The sequence below is a fragment of the Rhineura floridana genome, chromosome 3 (assembly GCF_030035675.1).
Source record: "Rhineura floridana isolate rRhiFlo1 chromosome 3, rRhiFlo1.hap2, whole genome shotgun sequence".
Taxonomy (NCBI): Eukaryota; Metazoa; Chordata; class Lepidosauria; order Squamata; family Rhineuridae; genus Rhineura; species Rhineura floridana.
In genome coordinates, this window is record NC_084482.1 from 41,461,617 (window position 1) to 41,479,597 (window position 17,981).

Consider the following 17,981-nt stretch of genomic DNA (forward strand, 5'->3'; position numbering starts at 1 on the left):
CATTTGTATTACATTATCTATCACTTCTGTAGAATGCTCTTTGGTCTTCATTTTCCTTCAGATCCACAGCCTGATCAATGATCCTTCAATAGCGGGGGTTTTATCAAGACAATATGACAACAACTTTAATGGTTCCCAGGTGGAGGCCAATGGTAAGGTAATTGTGTCCTCGATAGGGCAATTTCTTTCATCTGTGTAAACTGGGAGCTTCCACAGCACAGGGGTTGAATACTTATGCAAGCAACATGTTTCAGTTTTTTAAGTTTCTTACAAACATTTCCCAACATAAAAATGTCACCTTACAATAATTGATTTTGAATTTATGTTTTAAAATAAAATATCACACAGAACAAAATTTTAATGTACCATTTGTAATTCAGAATATGAGAGCATTGGTCAGGGGTCTGATTACTTTTGCAAGGCACTGTAGATAGTTTTGTCTCATCTACAGGAATACCCCGCTATACGGACCTTCAATATACAGACACTCGAGAGTACGGACATATTTACAGTAGCACCATTCCCGTTTACGTACACTGACTTCGCAAGAATGGACACTTAACTGTTTAAATTTTAGTAGTGTAGCATTATAGCTAAGATTTATGAGTGATTGTGTGGGACTGAACCCATTATTCCCTTTTCCTCGTTCCCTCCTCTCTCTCACGATTTTGTTTTGTCTGGGGCGTTTGTTGGGGGATTTTTTACCTCTCCCCTCCTCAGCCCTGTTGAGGGCTCCGGCGGCTGCCGTTCCCCCGAGACGAGCCTGGGCTGGGAGCCTTCTCATCTTTTGCCGCCAGCTTCGTTTCTTTCCAGGTGGCGGTGTTTTTTTTTTTTTTTACTTTCCTTCCCTCCTTCTTAAGAGGGCTCCTGCAGCTGCCGTTTCCCCGTTCAAACACATTTGGCTATGCAATTTAATGGCAGATAAAAAGGTAGTGCTTCACTGTAAGTACATTTTTGATTTACGTATTCACTCTGGACCCATTGTGTACGTGAATGCAGGGTATTCCTGTATCTTCTTATGTCATGTTGAAAGAGAGCCCCTTAGTGAACAGAATAGTGTACTGGAAAAAGAAATTGTTTTCCTAGCTTTCATGATTATGACTTGTAAATGTAAATTTAATGTAAATTTAATTTTTTAATTTTTAGGTCACCTATCTGGCCGAAGCCACTCTAGGCGACGTACATATCAAATTTCAATAAAATACAGTAAATACAATAAAATACAATACAGTCAGCAGTAATAAAACAGCATATACAGTACAAAACAACGGGCATTCAGTATGTAATTAGCCCATCCCGGTGGTCCCAAAGGCCTGTCCAAACAGCCAAGTTTTTAAGGCTCAGCGGAAGGTGTCTAGGGAAGGGGCATGCCGAAGATCAGACGGGAGGGAATTGGGAAAAGATCAATTCAGACAAGAAGATGCAAAATTGCCTTTATTATAACTCAAATGTTTTTAGCTGCCAGAATGTACTTGCTTAAGTAGTCCTTTAATCTAGATATATGCATCATTTCCTTCATGGTGGTGTCCCTGCTTCTCAGCTGGACCACACCATTCTCTAGTGTGGCATCACTGACAAGGATTGTGAAGAGGACACTCATTTCATCATACCTGTAAACAAGGAACAAGAGTGTGGAACTTTTGCTCTTGGTGTATTCAGCAGTAGTATAAAAAATATATTAGGAGAAACATACTTCAGGAATCTACTATCGCAGGGGTTCCCAACCTTTTTGGACCAGAGGGTACATTTTAAATTTTAAGGGAGTATCGAGTACATTTTAAAGGGAGTCACAAAATGGCTGCTATGGGAACATAACACAAAATTAGAGAGTAGTCATCGTGAAGCTTTATCCATAATTGAACAGTAATATCTCACTTAAAGTAGTAGTGTTCCTGGACATTACTTCTTTAACAGAAACTTTGGCACCAGATGTAGAAATAACATGAAAAGAATAGGGATAAGTTCCTACATCCACTCACAGATGCGGGGGCAGCTTCAACAGGGGCTTTAAAGGGCACCCACCCACTCCCACTCCTTCCCTTCCTCTGAATTGTATTGAATCCTTCCCTCCCCAGCCCTGGGAGAAAGCAAGAATCTCTTCAATGCAAAAGGAAAACACAGGCTTGTCAGTTTCACCTTAGCAAAGCAAAGACACAGGCTTGTCAGTTTCACCTTAAAGCAAAGGCACAGGTTTGAAAGTTTATCCATAGCAAATGAAAGCTCGTCAGTATCACCTTAAAAAAGCCTTCCTTAAAAGGAGCATTTTCCTGGAAGATTCATTAATTGTGGTATTACTGTATTTTCATACTAGAAAAGGCTTGGCCTGTTGGTTCCGTCTGCCATACAGCTGTCAAAGGCACAAGAACTCTGTTTTTCCCCAATGCCAACCCAAAACAAAGCCTTACCTGCCATCCTGTACCCCCCTACCTGGAAGTAAGCCCCACCCCAGTCCTCTCTATCTGGCCCTCTGAATTCTCCCCAGGCTACACCCTTCACTGGCCCTAATTCACACCCCAAGAGCTTTTGCCTGGCTGAGCTATATCCTTGAACTCTGATAAAGCCTCTTGACTGCCTGCATGAAGTATACGGAGGAGTGTGAATCTCTGTAGAAACTTGCTTAATGTATAAAGGTAAAATTTACATTTGATGGTCTACCTACTTTTGTCTCTGGTCCTGCCCCCCACTAACATGTAGACCTCAACAGGTTGCCCAGAAAGGAAAAAGGTTCCTCAGTCCTGCTTTAAGGGTATGACAAGAGGCATGCACAACCTTGGTATTTCTATACCTTCTGTTTTCTCACCTGAAAACAGCAACAACAAAACAGCCCAGTTTGTGGGCTAGCATACCAGCCACAAAGCAGTTTGGGACTACGAAGTAGTTGGTGAGAAAAGGGCTGGGGAAATGTGAATATCCACTGCAAAATAATTTGCAATGGTAGGTTGAATAAAAAATAGGTCCTTTTTCAAAAGCAATCCTGATGATTTTTAGAAGGCAAGTGAGACACGAGTACAGAGCATATTGTAATAAACAAATTATTAAAACACAAATCAATGCAATCATCTATTATTTTGGTAACATAAGATTAACATGGTGAAAGGCACTTCTCCATGACAATTTGGTTATGATTTTCAGCTCCCCACACTTAATTTCTAAATGCATTTCATATCATAGCTTTACTCCTCCTTACTTCATGTGCAGCTGCTCCAGTGATGACTGCACAGTTTCAAGATATCCAGGCCAAACAGAAATCCCATTCTCTAACAATTCATTGAACAATCCCTGACATACCTTTGAGAGAGAAACTCTGTTAGTTGTTCGAAACATTAAACGGGAAAAACAAATTTACCCTTTTTTATTGACAGCATTAATGACATATACAAATTCAAGACCCATTCTGGTGGTGGGGAGGGAGAAAAAGAAATCCCCTAATTGCTAACAATTTCATCTTTGTTCATTCACCTCAAATATAGTTGACATTTCTTTGTTTTTGGCAACAGAAATTAACTCAGGAATTGATGGAAGTTATTTTCCTCTGTTTTGAACAGATACTTTGTTTCACAAGCAGTTAATGTTCATCCTTAAGATCTTCAGTCTGGTGAATTTCTGCCCAATGAGACTTATTTGTGCCTGAACAGCTCCCACCCATCAAAATAGGGCTCACACAGAACTTTTCACTGGATTGCGCTCTAGGTTTTCATCCAAGGGAAGTTCTCTTCTCCCACTGGTTGCCTCAAGATCAGGCTTAGAATGCTTCTACTGCTGCATATGAGTCTATCTATAACAGTAATTAGGGAACCGAATGATACAGAGCAACCCAGATCTTCTGGCTGTAGGTCCACAGAATACAGTGGAAACCCTGCTATACCAACAAAACATGAGATGCCTTGCCACCATGACAGATAAGATTGCAGAACTGCCCAAATATGCCATCAGAACAGTCTGCCAGTTCAGCTGTTCTAGCACAATAGGGCAGAGTTCAAGCAAGACAGGCGGCACAGGACAGGAGGATGTTCTAATCCATCCACACTGGACAGCCACTGGGGTAATGGTTGCAGCACCATGGAAAGCTCCAAATGAGCAACTTGCTTTGACAAACAGTGGAGGTGAATTGAGTCCTTATTATTTCCTCTCCCCAGTCTACCCATCCCAAGTTCCACCCTTGAAGAGCACCACTTAGCAAAAAGGTGAGATATAAACTGAACAAACAAATTTTAAAAATGAGTGTGAATTTTTAAAGGTCCAATCTCCTGGCCTGAACACAAGTGCTTCTCTTCATTTCTACAGATTCCCACCTGGAGTTCTCCCTGCATAGTAAGGCAGGCCCGGTGGAGTGGGAGGCATAAGACTCTTCAAATGAATCAGGCTCAGGAGAAGGCATCAATAAGGGTCTTTGGTCAGGTTCTGCGGCTCCTGACCACTAGTCTCAGATGCAGCATTATTCCTGCAAGTAAAACATATGGGGCAGTATCTTAAACAAAACTGTTCTGCTACCACAGGGAGTTTTAGCCGCATGATGGAAGCTCCTCGCACTCTCCTCTCCCTGTGTGCCCCCTGCACACCCCATAAATCTGCTCTGGAGGGTTGGAGGAATCCCCAGAACAGATTTAGGGGGGTGCAGGCAGAGGAGAGGTCAGGGAAGTTCCACTGCACAGCTAAACGTCCTTACACTAGCAGAACTGCTTTACTGGATACCACCTAAGCTGTTCCACTTTGCAGTCTTGCAATTTATCTGCTCCTGGCATCTACAGCTAGGTCTTGGTGTGGAGAAAAATACTTCATGATGTGTTTGCTGCTGTGACCAAGTTTTTAGGGAACTTCTCTGTGGCGTTTACAGTGTCGGCTGAGTCTAGGGGGGCTTCTGAGATGGCAGTGGTGTGGGTTTTTTTTGCCAGGTAGGCAGAATGTGAATGGGATCATAATTCTTTCCTGGGGCTCAACTCCTGTCTCAGTCCAGGGATTCTCTTCACATCACAGTGGAAGGTACAGAAGAGGACCTTATATCTGTCATCTTTCACAAAGGGGGAAGAATGTATGTCCACTCAACTCTACTCCTGTCTCCCTAATAAGTGATAGAAACGTCTTGTAGCACTAAAGTACAGCCTTTTCCACTGCTGACATGATTGTAGAGGAGACAAGCACAGATTTTTCTTCTCTGCACTTGTTGCATCGCTGGTGAAACAGGCATGTACAAGAAAACCTTGTCTGCATGCATGTTGCTTTCCCTGGACTAGGTTATTCTTGGCTACAGCTCTTGGTTAGTGAGCTTAACCATGAACCCGAATTTGGAAGACACACTAAACCAAAGCTTGGCTTAGCTCAAGATAACATGGAAGTAAGGAGACCAGGGAGGAGGAAAGCAACTGTGAGCTGCTCTCTGGGAGCCCACCCATTCACACAGTCCTGCTGAACCATAGGTTGGCTTACCAACCAGGGCAGTGTCTTTCACTGCAACTAGGACAAAAGAATTCATTTGATATGCACAGCTTCAAACTGCTGCATAAAAATAATTTTAAAAGTTCTTGCTTTCATAGCTTACCTGTCTCAACTCTAATGTTGGACCTCTTCCCACATCCAAAGCTACCTTGATTGGTGTCAAACATGGGTGAAGCTTAAGTACCTGAAACATAAAATAGTAAAAGAAATAAGCAATCATGAATATTCCCAGAGCTAGAAAACCACTGACAGTATGCAATCCTCATTTTTATTTTTGAGCTCTTGGAAAAATGGGCCCTAAGTCAGAGAGTCAACAATACCAAAGACAAGGGAATGACTATGTTCATATGCTCAGGATTGTGTGCTCCCCGCTGCCCTTCCTGCATGCCAGAATGAGGAGAGCTTGAAAGCTTCATTTCCCTTTTACTGACTCAGTTTGTTGTGTTGTTCCACCTGATCAGCTGTGGTTAACACTAACTAAGGTTTCACTGACAACTTCAAATAATGGTTACTGAAGCGTGCTTGCTTAGACTAACCATAGTTAAGTTGAACTATGGTTTTCGCTCTCAACAAGCAAACTGCCCTTAGCAAAAACCAGAAATGAACATTCTGAACTCAGAAGAGAAGGGGGGGGGGGAGCATGTGAGCCTGAGGCTTGCTGCAGTTCATTCATGTTATAGTGAAATACGGTTAACAAATATGATCAACTAGAGGTTTTGCCCGTGTGCTTTGTGTGCCAACACCCACAAGCATACTCCTAGCGATTCCCAACCTCCCTGAATTCCACTCACACACACACACCTAGGGACTCCCAACCACCCCACCCCCCTTGCAATATCCCCAGTGCCTCCAGGCACTGGCGCATGCTGAAGCTTCCTCTTTTCCTCCCTCTCAAATGGGTTGTGAAGTTTCCTCCTCTTCCCCCCTCCTCATGGGTCACCAAGATGCCTCCTGTGCAGGCAGCGTGATAGCAATGCCAAGGCTTGGAAGAGGTACCTTGGTTTGTCATTCTGTGGGTCCCCCAGGCTGCTGCCTGCTGCTATCCTGGCTCCCCACCACATGGGTCGTCATGTTGTAGTTCACAGTGCCAGACCATAATGCCATAGATTCAGGGCTTACAATACATATAGACAGATCACATTTTATAGAAAATGTAATACCGTAGTCACAATGTAACAGAAAAGTCATGCACTCTTAAGCCCATTAATTTTCATCTGCATAGGCATGTGGCCCCATGTATTTTCGTTATAGCTTGCCCAATGTATTAATTCTTCAGCCTCTTAGTGGGCCTGCACATGCATTAAGAGGAAGATCACCTTTCTCTGCAGAGCTTTCTTCCTTGTTAAAGCATTTTCAGCCAACTGCATACCGTCACAGAGATATGCTAATACACCATTGTCCAGATTGCCACTCACAGACAGGACATGAGGAACAACATTCTTCCTCCCATCTCGACCCTGAGGGAGAAACAGCAAAAATGTTCATTTAGGAATCTTTTTAAATTGTTTACATTTCAGCATTAGAATGACACCTATCCCACGCCAGGAGTGCATTGTACAGTAAGAAAGATAGGAAGAAACTGATAACTGTCACTCCTTTGACACACAGACACAATACAAAGAGTTCACAGGAAAAAAAGATACATTAAGTAGTCTTTCTAGAAGTTCTGGAGTGTGTTAGAAGCAGAGGAAGAGCCTAAGCATTTCATTTTTTCATTTCCAATAAAGGAGACATGCCAGCCAAGTACCTGCTGTTCTCCCACGTGCCACCATCATGATAACACTGCCCTTAGTGACTTTGCAATCACACTGTGATTGTGGGAGGATCACAACTGACAACCCCAGACCAAAAAATCAAATCAAAACATGAAAGCAATTCCCATCATTTGCATTGCCTCTAATTGAGAAAGTCTTGTTGCTCATGTATAGTCTTGAAACTGTCCCCCAGGCAAAGTTTTTATCATATCTGCTTAACTAATACACATTCATGTGAAGTAATGTGTATTGTAAACCATTTTGGGGGCTCTTGTTTAGCGCTGACAAGCTGTCCAGAAATACTCTTAAAATAAAATTAATTTAATAAGACTTACAAGCAAATTGGATCCTTGTCCTGGATACATTTGCAACAGTTCATTATCCCCTAGATTCCTCAGAGTTTCTATTACTTCCTTTCCCCAAGGGAAACTATAATAGAGATGGCTGCTTCTTCTTCCTTCTTCATGATGATCACTACTGCTGAAGTTGAATGGACTTATTGCAAACTACAGAAAAGCAATATAAGGATATATGAATGTACAGAGAAAGTTTATGCCAGGTACACTGTAATTTACTCTGGTATAACTAGAAGCACATGCATTAATATTTAATCTTATTCTCTAGTTAGCAGTCTTTTCACTCTGGCAGAAAGTGGCATGCCTGTGTGTTTGCTGTGTCTCAGGGCCAAACTAGACGCAATTTACTGTGCAAATAGCAGCCACTATGGTGGGGTGACCAATGTGATGCGCACAGGCACACCCACACCAGCCTTTCCTGGACATGTGCAGTGTCCCCACCCCTGCTGAAATTTAGGGTTTAAAAAAGCATTCTATTACAGCCAACAGAATAGAGGTGTGTATGTGTGTGTGAGACAGACAGAAAAGGAGATGTCCACAACAGTTTCTCCAGTTTGCGTATATGCTCTCAGGCCCAAAAAAGATTGGCAAAACCTTTCCTCTCCTGCCTAAATCCTGGTGAAAACCCAACCAGAGATACCATAAAATCATATTCTCCCCCCCCCGGATTTCTGTGGGCAGCTCTTCCGCCCTGAAAGCAAAAAAATTGAAACTAGAAACCAGAAAAGTGGTTCAGTCTAGGAATTTACATGTCTAAGCAACTCCCCTATTGTATGTCTATGTTCCTCACCTCATGTTTGAGAAGGACTTCATGTGCTACAATGGCCCATCTCCTCGAAGGAGGGAGGGGCAAGCAGAGTCCTGCTTAAACTAGAACTAAGGCCACAGTCCACTTAAACCAGTAACTGTACCATGTAGTGGATTGTTCTCTATTGCAATGCTCATTAAAATTAGAGGAAGCTTATCTGGGCCTTAACAGGGAAATTCTTAGCAAGAGAATATCATATAGAGGCAGTTTCCCTTTCTCACTCCAAATCTCTCAGATTGCTTTTTTGAATTTGGAGGTCCTTGGAAAGCATTTGAGGGTGCTTCATGGAGCACAGTGTTGAAAAGCTTTTGTCTGGAATCCTTGCAAATAATGTAGCTGTACTTTATTACACGTCCACAATATTTTTTTTTATTAAGCCACTTGTTTGCACATAGTTGGTCTAAAGTATTAGTTACTGCAGGAGGAAGAGCTATTTCCAAGTCTGATTAAGTATTATGCTGTCTTCATTTATTTTAAATTAACCAAATTACTGGCAACCATAGTACTGCTCAGTTGCTAAAAGTGGGTTTATTCACCATTATTCTAATATTTAGGGCAACCGCCTACATCTTTTCAACCTTCAGCAGCCTTCTCAGGGACATATATAAGTGCTGGTACTTTATTGAATACCTTCCTCCACCACTGGAGACGCTGACGTAACCAGTAGTCAAGCCATTGTCCAGCAGTTCTAGCAGAGCTGTACCACACTAGGGAAGCCATTGTCCTTTCACCTGTTCTTTAAACAACAGCAAAAGGCCATCAAATTAACACATAAAAACCACAAATAAATATAAAAGATTATTTTTCTTCCAGAAATGAGGCATGCAGAGATAACCACTAAGTGGCCAAGTATTTTATCAAGAACAATTTAGGAACATTACTGTACCTCATGCAATTCTCTTTTTTATTATTTCTTATTGGATGGAAACATACGCCTATCTGAGCAACCCCAAAAGGCAGTCTCTTGTTCACCAGTTCCAGACACTCAACATAATGCTCCAAGGCACCTATCAAAAAAAGAAAAAATGAGTTCAGCATTCATGGAGAGTGTTAACAGTTCTTGTGGGTTAATATCTTTTATAAACAAAAAAAATCAGGGACACAGACAGACTAGGGCAAAGTCTAGCAATTACACCAAGTGACATGACTGCTTTACCTTTTCACACAAACTCATTACTACAGTTGCTTAGTTATGCAACCTGGTCTACCCCTATATATTACTGCTAGGTTTTAAAGATACATTGTCAGAGAAAAGTTTTTTTTTTAATTACACTCTCTTTATACTGAAAGTTCCAATAATAGGAACAGGCAATAAAATAACCACACATTCCAGTACGCCAGTATGCACCACATTCAGAAACACCAAAACCTTGGCTATATTTTCTAGAGGGACAGCAAAACCTTAGCTGTATTTGTAAAGTTGCATAGCCCATCAACTGTAGCATGAAACCTGAAATGGGGAAATATGTTTTATATATAAAAACATACAACTATGACATGGCTTCAGAGTTACAGTTGCAAGTTTGGCAGAACTCACCACCACCAATTCAACACAGCCAACTCCCTGAAAACAGTCCACTGTTAATCTCCTAATAGCCAAGTGTGAACAAGACTGCAACCTTAGAAACATGCCAATGCTGAATTCAGAAGTCACCTAGTTATCTAAAAGGTGCATTTTCTTTAATGAAATACAACACAAGTTTTTTCACATATCATTATTCAAAGATGCAGACTCTGAAACAAGGATTCTGCATAAAAATCAGGGGAAGTCCTTTCTATTCACCTAAGTTTTGGGGTAGTATCTCAGGACTTTAGTTGTCAGTGTTTGATGTATGTTATAACACAGTTCAATTGATCAATAAATCATCTTCATCTGCTTGTCCAGATCTTTCTTAATATCTGATTTGTTAATGTTGGGGGATTAACACTAACTAGACTCCTCTCTCAAGTGGCAAGTCTACCACATAAACAACTATATATTGGAAAAGAGTAACAAAACTATACAAAATAATTGTGTATCTTTGTTATCTATGTCAAGATAAAAATACAATAGAAATGTGAACCACCACCACAAAAAGAGGTATTTTTATCCACCCCAGACTTTTAAGCATCTTTTTAATCTGTGCTGCCAATTTGTTTTATTTTTCAGTGGCTAGAAAGGGCCATTTTCATGCCGCATTTTACTGCTTTTACTGTTGCATTTTAACCATATCATACCTTAATAGTGTATTTTTTGTTGTTCTATGAGCCACCCAAACAATAAGTAACCTAGTTCTTGGAACAGAATATGGCATTCTGAAGATAGCTTAAAAACCATACCAGGAAGGAGGCTGTCCCGCAGCATCCCAGATGCCTCCAGCATCTTCTCCACAGAGGCTAACAGCTGTTCTTTGCTTAACTGGTCATTCTCCAAGATTTTCCAAAGGGCTCGTGGGTGCACCAGTCGAAGGGCCTCCCTCAGTGAAACTTCGCCAGCGTTTGAAGAGCGACGGACAACGGCATCCACGCCCAACACTTGCTCCCTGAACACCACCACGGACTCCCACCACTGAGTAGCTAGGTTCTTCCTCAACTCCACCCCCAGAGGCCCAAAGCCCGGGTGGTCCCCCCTCAGGTAAGAGTCCCAGCTGACGTCCCGGTGGTCCTTTCCTCCTTTGAGGAAGTGCCTCCTCTGACAGACATCCAGGAGTGCTTCAGGAACCCCCGAGTGCTCCTCCCCAACACTAGCGCTGCTGGGAGAACCCGCGTAATGCCCACTGCAAAGGCGCCTCGGCGGCACCCCGCATTCCCCCTTCAGGAGCCTGGGGGTCTCTGCAGCCACCCATGGGACTCCCACCGGCACCCTCTGCCACTGCAGCCACCCCCTTCGGACTAGCTTTTGGAGCCTGGAGAGCCCAAAGCGTCTCCCACAAAGAAAGCAACAGCCGCCAGAGCCACGCGCTCCGCTGTTGGCCTTGAAGGAGGAAACAAATCCGCAAGATACACGTCTGAGCAACATGCTTATTAAACGTGGCGGCGCCTGGCTCGCCCCTCCCTTCTTAGACGAGACGGGCTCTGTGTAGCGCATGCGTCGCTTCTCAGACTTATGTAGACAGAGGGGGAGTTACATAGATATGTACGTTTTTAGACTGAACCACTTGGCTAGTTTCCGGTTTCAATTTTTTTCTGTTTGTTCTCGTAGGGTGGAAGAGCAGCCCATAGAAATCAACCGGAGGGGAGAAATAAAGATGTTAAGGTTGTTGTGACTGAGTAGTAATAGTAGGTCTTATTCCTCCCCCACCCCCCCGGAGCTTGGGGAAGAGAGGAGTCTTTGTTCTTTCTAAATCAGATCTTATCTTTCGTGTGTGACGTTTACAGTGCAGCCATATATATGTCTACTGAGGGGGCTTACTCCCAGGTAAGTGGGGATAAGATTGCAACCTCAATGTTTTTGAGTTTCAAAGTAATATCTGTCAACGGACCAGCCGATTAACTCAATTTAAAAGCTAGTCAAAGCTGTAGGAGGCGTGTGGATGCAATTAGGTGCTGTATTTGGCCTAGGAGAAGGCCTGAGGGGGGAAGGTAAGTATCCTTGTTGATGAATTTTTAGTGAAAATCCATAGAAGCCTGAGCCCCACATCTGACCTGCAGTGTTTATAGTACCTCAAGGTTCTCTCAGTATTCTCAACTTGCATGTAGTAGTAACAGCTTTGGACAAGACTGCAGAGATGCTGTAAGCTTCTCTTTCATCCTGACTCCCAAGGTGCTAATACTAGCAGACTACATTGCAGTGTTGAAAATTATTCTCTTGCCCTCAGGCTGACATCTGCCTCGACTGCATTATAGGGCTGTTGTAAGCCACTCTGCCAGCCACAGACCCCTCTAACTTACAATATGAGGGTCTATGCCTGGTTGCAAATCAAAGTCATCATTTATAAGGTAAACACTGTAACACGATCAGCTGACTGGCAGAGGCCACAGATCCCACTTCCTTTGCATATGCAGTTTGATTTCAAGTTGCACAGACAAAGGAACCTTTTTTTTTTGCAGACTGGCTTGAATTCAAACTAGCCTGCAAAGGAATATGCCTTACCTGATGTTATGGTTATGTCAGGTGATTGACAAGTGGGCAGGCTTGCCTAGTTGTCAAAGTGACCCACATGGGTTGGGGGCTGCCAGGATCTGCCCCCCACTTTTGTAAGGCAAATGGGCCAGAGCAGCAGAGAGAGCCAGTAAAGTCCTTCTTGGTATTCCTGTCCAGCAAATGGATTTTAATGGCATGCTAAAAATACGGAACTGCATGTTACTCTAATGTTTAGATCTGTTGGATTGATAAGAACACTACCCCCTCTGCATGCCAGTGGAGAATGAGCCACATTTGCTTTCAATTGAACTTTGGCTTGAACTAAGGTTTGAAATAGCAGTAAGGATAGATTTGCCTTTGCTGCAACCTGAGGTGGTTTGTGTTATCTCTTTTGTCCTCCTCCCGCCCCCGCCCCCCCCAATTTCAGCAGGACCATAACCCTGTGCATGTGTTCCTCCCATGTAAGGCAATTGTGTTGACTGGGGAGTGGACTAGAGCAGCGCTTTTAGTCCTTCCACCAATGTCACATCTGAAAAGGGCTTATGTCAGGTAATTTAGGCTGCTGCAATCCTGTATGTACTCACTTGGGAGTAAGCATCGTTGAACTCAGTGGGATTTATGTACCTAGAAAGTTGGTGGGCTCTGCTTGGCTGAAGGTCTTCAAGTAGATGCTAAAGAACGAGGTGATGCTGCAGCTCCGATTTACCTGCCCTGAGTGTGTGTGTTGGACTTGTAATACAAGACCAATTTCCAGGGGCTGATGAACGTTTGGGTGTTCTCCCTCAGAGCATCCCGATATTGATTACTTCTAATCTATGCGAAGTAACTAGGCAAGCAGAAGTTTTTTTGTATTTATCTAATATAGGTTTATTATTTCATTTTATATGAATAGTTAAGCATGCAGGATCAAATATTTCCATATAGATACCTCATGCTAATCAAAAATAGACAATGAGAAAACAGCAAATGGAAGAGATGGTAGGATGGGATGGATGAGGTTAAATGCAGCTACATGGACTTCAAACATGTTTGCAATTGTAAATGGAGCACACAGAAAAGGTAGGTTTTGAGGAAGGACTTGTCAGAAGAGATGACATAGTATACCTATTCAGAGAAGGACTTCCAAGTATGGAACAGCAGGAAAGAGAGAACAGGAGTAGGACGAACAGAGGTTATCAGGCATAGGAGTAGGATGAGCAGGGGGTTAGAGAAAAATAAAGGCTGATGGGTAGGGTGGGACTTGATAATGGAGGGCTTTAAAAGGTAAGACAAATTATCAAAGGGGAAGGATAGCCATTTAAATGATCAGTGGAGCATCACATGATCTGTGCAACAGCAGGTAATTTTGGCAGCAGAGTGCCAGACAGTACCAAGACATGAAAGAGGAAGAGCAGAAGATGTTGAGACAGGAGACAACCAAAGCATAAACCAGATTTTTATCTGAGAGGAATCGATGCTTTATGGGGTTTTTTGATGTGCTGTACAGTATGACTTGCCAACTGATTGCATGTAGAAACCAAAGGAGAAGAATCAAAGATAAAGCCAAGGCTGCATGCCTAGTTAACAGGATGGTGTTAACAAATACAGGAAGAAAACATATACAGGTTGTTCTTGGTTATGTTGAGTTTCAAGGCTAGGGCTGGCTGTGGCACTAGCTCCTAGGGGCCCACTGTCCTGGACCCAGCCCTGCCCTGCTGCCACTCATCAGGTGCCTTCCTCCTGGACTGGTTGCACTGGGCTGCATTGCACTGTAAGGTCTCTTGAATAGGAGTGATTTGGCTTGCATGTGCAGCAACTGCCCAGCATAAAATTAGCCAATGCGCATTCTATGTCAGATACTATGCTGTTCAGCCACTGCACATGCAAACTATATCATTTCCATTCTAGAGAGCCTACAAGTATAGAAGAGCTGTTCTGCTGGTTTGTTTTAACATTTTACCCTCAAAGATGTTAAGAGGGCAGATTTTCTAAAGTTTCTATTAAGGATAGGTACTGTAGCAATATTTCTGAATGTAGTAATATCTCTTAGACATTCAATGATTGTTAGCTCTTAAATCCTCACCTTTGGTTTTTTGATTATGTATTTATCCCAATTGTGCACTTGTTAATAATTGGTTACTGCAATAAAATGTTATTAGAGAGCCTACAATGCACACCCAATGCAGTGTGCAGGACAAAGCTAGTTCAGTTTGCTCATATTCAGGAAATCTGGCAGTGGAGGGACGGATAGTGGAGATGGCTGGGGCTTTTTCCTTTCCTTTCCTCTGCTCAGCAATGAAGGGGTAGCTTCAGCATTGAGCTGAAAATGTCAGATGGGACCTTTTCTTCTTCCATCCCCTTTCATGGCAGTGGGAGGAATAGTTTCATTGGGGTGGTGGGCAGAAGCCAAAACCAGAATGGAGCAGGGTGGGTCCTGACTGTCCCAAGCAGTATTGGGTGACTGAGTATTGGGCAGACCCCTTCTCCCCCCATGCCCCTTAGGAGGAGCAGATGCTGGCTTATGCTACAGGGTATCCAGGAGTGAGTCTCCAAACTTGTTTCTAGCTTGCTGTCTTCCCCCGCACCACATTATTGCCGAGTAGAAATGATCACGTGAAATTTCCCCATCGCTGCCCAATCCTATGCATGCTTACTAGGAAGTAAGTCTCACTGTATTCAGTGAGGCATACTCTTGGGCAATGAGTATAGGACTGCAGCCTCAGTCTCTGGAGGGGAGAATTCACTTGCTGTTTCTGCTTATGTACCAATTTGTTTGATTTTAGCTGCATAGTGCTGCTGCTTTCATTCATGGGTATTATTATTAGAATTTATATAGCCCCCAATTCTATATTTACATAGTATTGGGGGTGGGGTGGCAATACTGAACAGCTGCAAAAGATAATATAGGACATTTCTCATTCCATAAAATTATTTTGCAAACAATGGAAAGTGAAGGTTGAGAATTCAAGACACGTTGATCCTAACCAAGGAGTATATGTTTATGTGGAATCTGGATCCTCGCCAATATATCAGTATGATCTATTTCAAGAGGGGAAGGAATCAAAGGCTTTTTTTAAAGGATTGGTTGTTTTCCTGCCTATTATGGCCCTACTAGTGGACTGTTTAAGTAGTAGAACTGTGGTATTGTAAGGTCTGCCTTCTTCCCTTTTGTTCTCTAAGCAACTTTTATTTTCCACTCCAGTGAAATTATTTTGCAAAATAACCTTAAGCCATATTCTGTCTTTCACATCACCTTGCTTTTGCATTTTTCCTGCAGGCTGAAACCACATCCAACCTTTTAGCCTGGTAATCTCCTCCCTCTGTATATTTTCTTTCCAGATTCCAAACCCTGCCTCCTACAAATACACATACACTCCTCTACTAATTCAAAATCATAGTAGGTAGGCTGGAGATAGACTTATTATTACATTTATATTCCACCTTTCCTCCAAGGAGCACAGGGTAGCATTCATGGTTTTCCTGTTTCCAGTTTTATCATGCCAACAATCCTGTGAGGTAAATTCAGCTGAGAGGCAGTGACTAGCCCAAGGCCACCCAGTGAGCTTCATGGCCAAATGGGGATTTGAATCCAGGTCCTAGCCCACATATCCTTCCATCTTGCTCCATTCTTGAAAGGAAGATGTAGAATAGAACCCTCTCTTCCTTCTATGGTTGGAGGCTTATTAAGCCCCTTGCTAGGAGTCCTCTGTAGCACCTTTAACCAATTTGGACTGCAATTCTGTACGTGCCTACCAGAGTAAGGGAGCAAGTCCCATGGAATTCAGTGTGGCTTCCTTACGAGTAGACATGGGTAGGAATGTACAATTATTGTAGCATTAATCCACTCCTGCCTATACAAGGTTACATCACACTAAACATGTTTGTTGTTGTCAGCAAGGCCTTAATGGATAGGAGTGTAGTTCCTGAAATATATTCTGTAGAAATACTATCTTATGTATTTGCTTGGTTGACTAGGATTCCTGCCCACTGAAGATAAAGAAAACAGAACGTTTCTCCTGGTGCTAAATGGCATAGTTATCTCCAGAAATAGTGCCTTTGGTATCCACAATCAGAACAAGTTACAAATTTAATTTAGATATGGGTTGAAGCACCTGAGTCCTTACGTATGACTGTAGAAAGACCAGTTGATCTACGATATATGCAAACCAGACTATTCAACAGTGAAGATTGTAGCTAATATAGTCCCCCCAGAGTAGACCCACTTAAAATAATGAACATACCTTAGGTCCATTAATATCAATGTGTCTACTCAGTATAACTTAGTTGGCTACAACCCTTAAATGTTAATATCCAAGTACTAGAATATATCCTTGATATTCTTGTAAACTTACATGTAACACTTTACACAGTAAAGTATCATTCCCAAATTTGGCGAGGCTCATTTGACACACAAGTCAGCCTTCAGTGCCATTAGCCCAGTTCTCTAGAATGATTTGCCAAGCGATTCAGCAGGCACCTTGTTTTAACTTTTAAATGCTTACTGAAAATCTTTGTTCTGCCAGAATTTTTTTTTGCTATGGTTGCTGTTTTTACTGTATACTTTTTTTTACTTGTTGTAAACCACTTTGATGCTTTTAAATGAAATAGTAGTATACAAATATTTATAAACTTGTGAAATATAATGGTGAAAACTCCGGATGCTACACATTGAGAACTGGCATCTTAAATGTACTAGCTTTCTAATTACAACTTACTGTGTCAGAATGTATAACTAGTCAGTAAACCAGATTTAAAAGGGAATTCTCCAATAGGTGGAATATGAAGGATTACTTTGCTAACACTGATTATATTGGTTTGGCAGTCTGACTCATCAGCAGGCCAAGTTTCCATCACTCAAGATTTGCTAAATCATGATTATAACCTACTTCCATTAGGTGGAGTTTACAGAGTAGGATTAAATCTGCTGAGCTTGTTGTGAAGTCGGGGGGGGGGGGAATGAGATGTTCGAGTTCCAGTGAATCAGAGTAATCTATTGTGTGATATGAAGCACACCCAAAGAGCATTACACCAAAAATCTAAGGCAGCATTTGAGAGCACTGTGATAAAATTCTTGTTATGTCTATCAGCCCATGGGCAAGCTCAGCAGCTATATCAGCATAATAGCTACCTGTAGGCAAGGGAGGGCGCTTGTATCCCCCCTCCAGCCTTAGTTCGCTCTAGTTTAGCATTCAGCATCTAAGGATGCAGGAAGATAGGTCAAGGGACGGTCAATGTATTAGCTCAGAGCCATCTAGTCTAATCTGGGGTTCCTAACAGGCAATGTTCCGATGCTCTGCCAAGAGTGCTGTGTGATGCTGGGAAGGTGCCTTGTTAACCAGATAGGGTAGGCCTTAGAGCAGTTAACTCCCTGCCAGGTAATTAGGGGCATGCAGCTTATCAGCTCTTGTTATGCTGTATGATCCTGGGAAAGAGCCCCATCACTGGAGGGCTATGCTGGGAAAGCTATGACTTAATCCTTTGTAGTAATTACTGTGTTGTAAACATGTATCCTATAAAAATGCTCTTTGTTACCCAGTTCGGTGTTCAGACTGTGGCAGTAGTTTGTGCAAAACCATGCAAGTTTGTTC

General features: G+C 42.4%; 1 protein-coding gene across 3 annotated transcripts; it reads right to left on the bottom strand.

Moving 5' to 3' along the window:
* Positions 1-1,417: 1,417 nt before the first annotated feature.
* Positions 1,418-11,426, bottom strand: POLG2 (DNA polymerase gamma 2, accessory subunit). Of its 3 annotated transcripts, none has more exons than XM_061615533.1 (8): positions 10,671-11,426; positions 9,238-9,358; positions 8,982-9,087; positions 7,523-7,693; positions 6,750-6,890; positions 5,537-5,617; positions 3,188-3,288; positions 1,418-1,610 (listed from the first exon to the last, which is right to left on the bottom strand). In XM_061615533.1, exons 1-8 carry the CDS (start codon positions 11,416-11,418, stop codon positions 1,445-1,447), a joined length of 1,635 nt encoding a protein of 544 aa, XP_061471517.1. In that variant the 5' UTR covers positions 11,419-11,426; the 3' UTR covers positions 1,418-1,444. The 3 variants fall into 3 exon arrangements, 2 of the variants coding, with proteins under 2 accessions (XP_061471517.1, XP_061471518.1); XR_009761249.1 differs by lacking the exon at positions 1,418-1,610 and adding an exon at positions 4,293-4,441 and having other exon boundaries at positions 3,200-3,288; XM_061615534.1 differs by lacking the exons at positions 1,418-1,610; positions 3,188-3,288 and adding an exon at positions 3,321-3,775.
* Between the last annotated feature and the right edge of the window lie 6,555 nt (positions 11,427-17,981).

Excerpts from the sequence above, each read along its gene's own strand:
- POLG2 (XM_061615533.1), bottom strand. The coding sequence starts at position 11,418 with ATGCGCTACACAGAGCCCGTCTCGTCTAAGAAGGGAGGGGCGAGCCAG. Across the intron at positions 9,359-10,670 it reads GCGGGACAGCCTCCTTCCTG|GTGCCTTGGAGCATTATGTT; the intron begins GTATGGTTTTTA and ends TTTTTTTGATAG. Across the intron at positions 6,891-7,522 it reads GACAAGGATCCAATTTGCTT|GGTCGAGATGGGAGGAAGAA; the intron begins GTAAGTCTTATT and ends TTTCTCCCTCAG.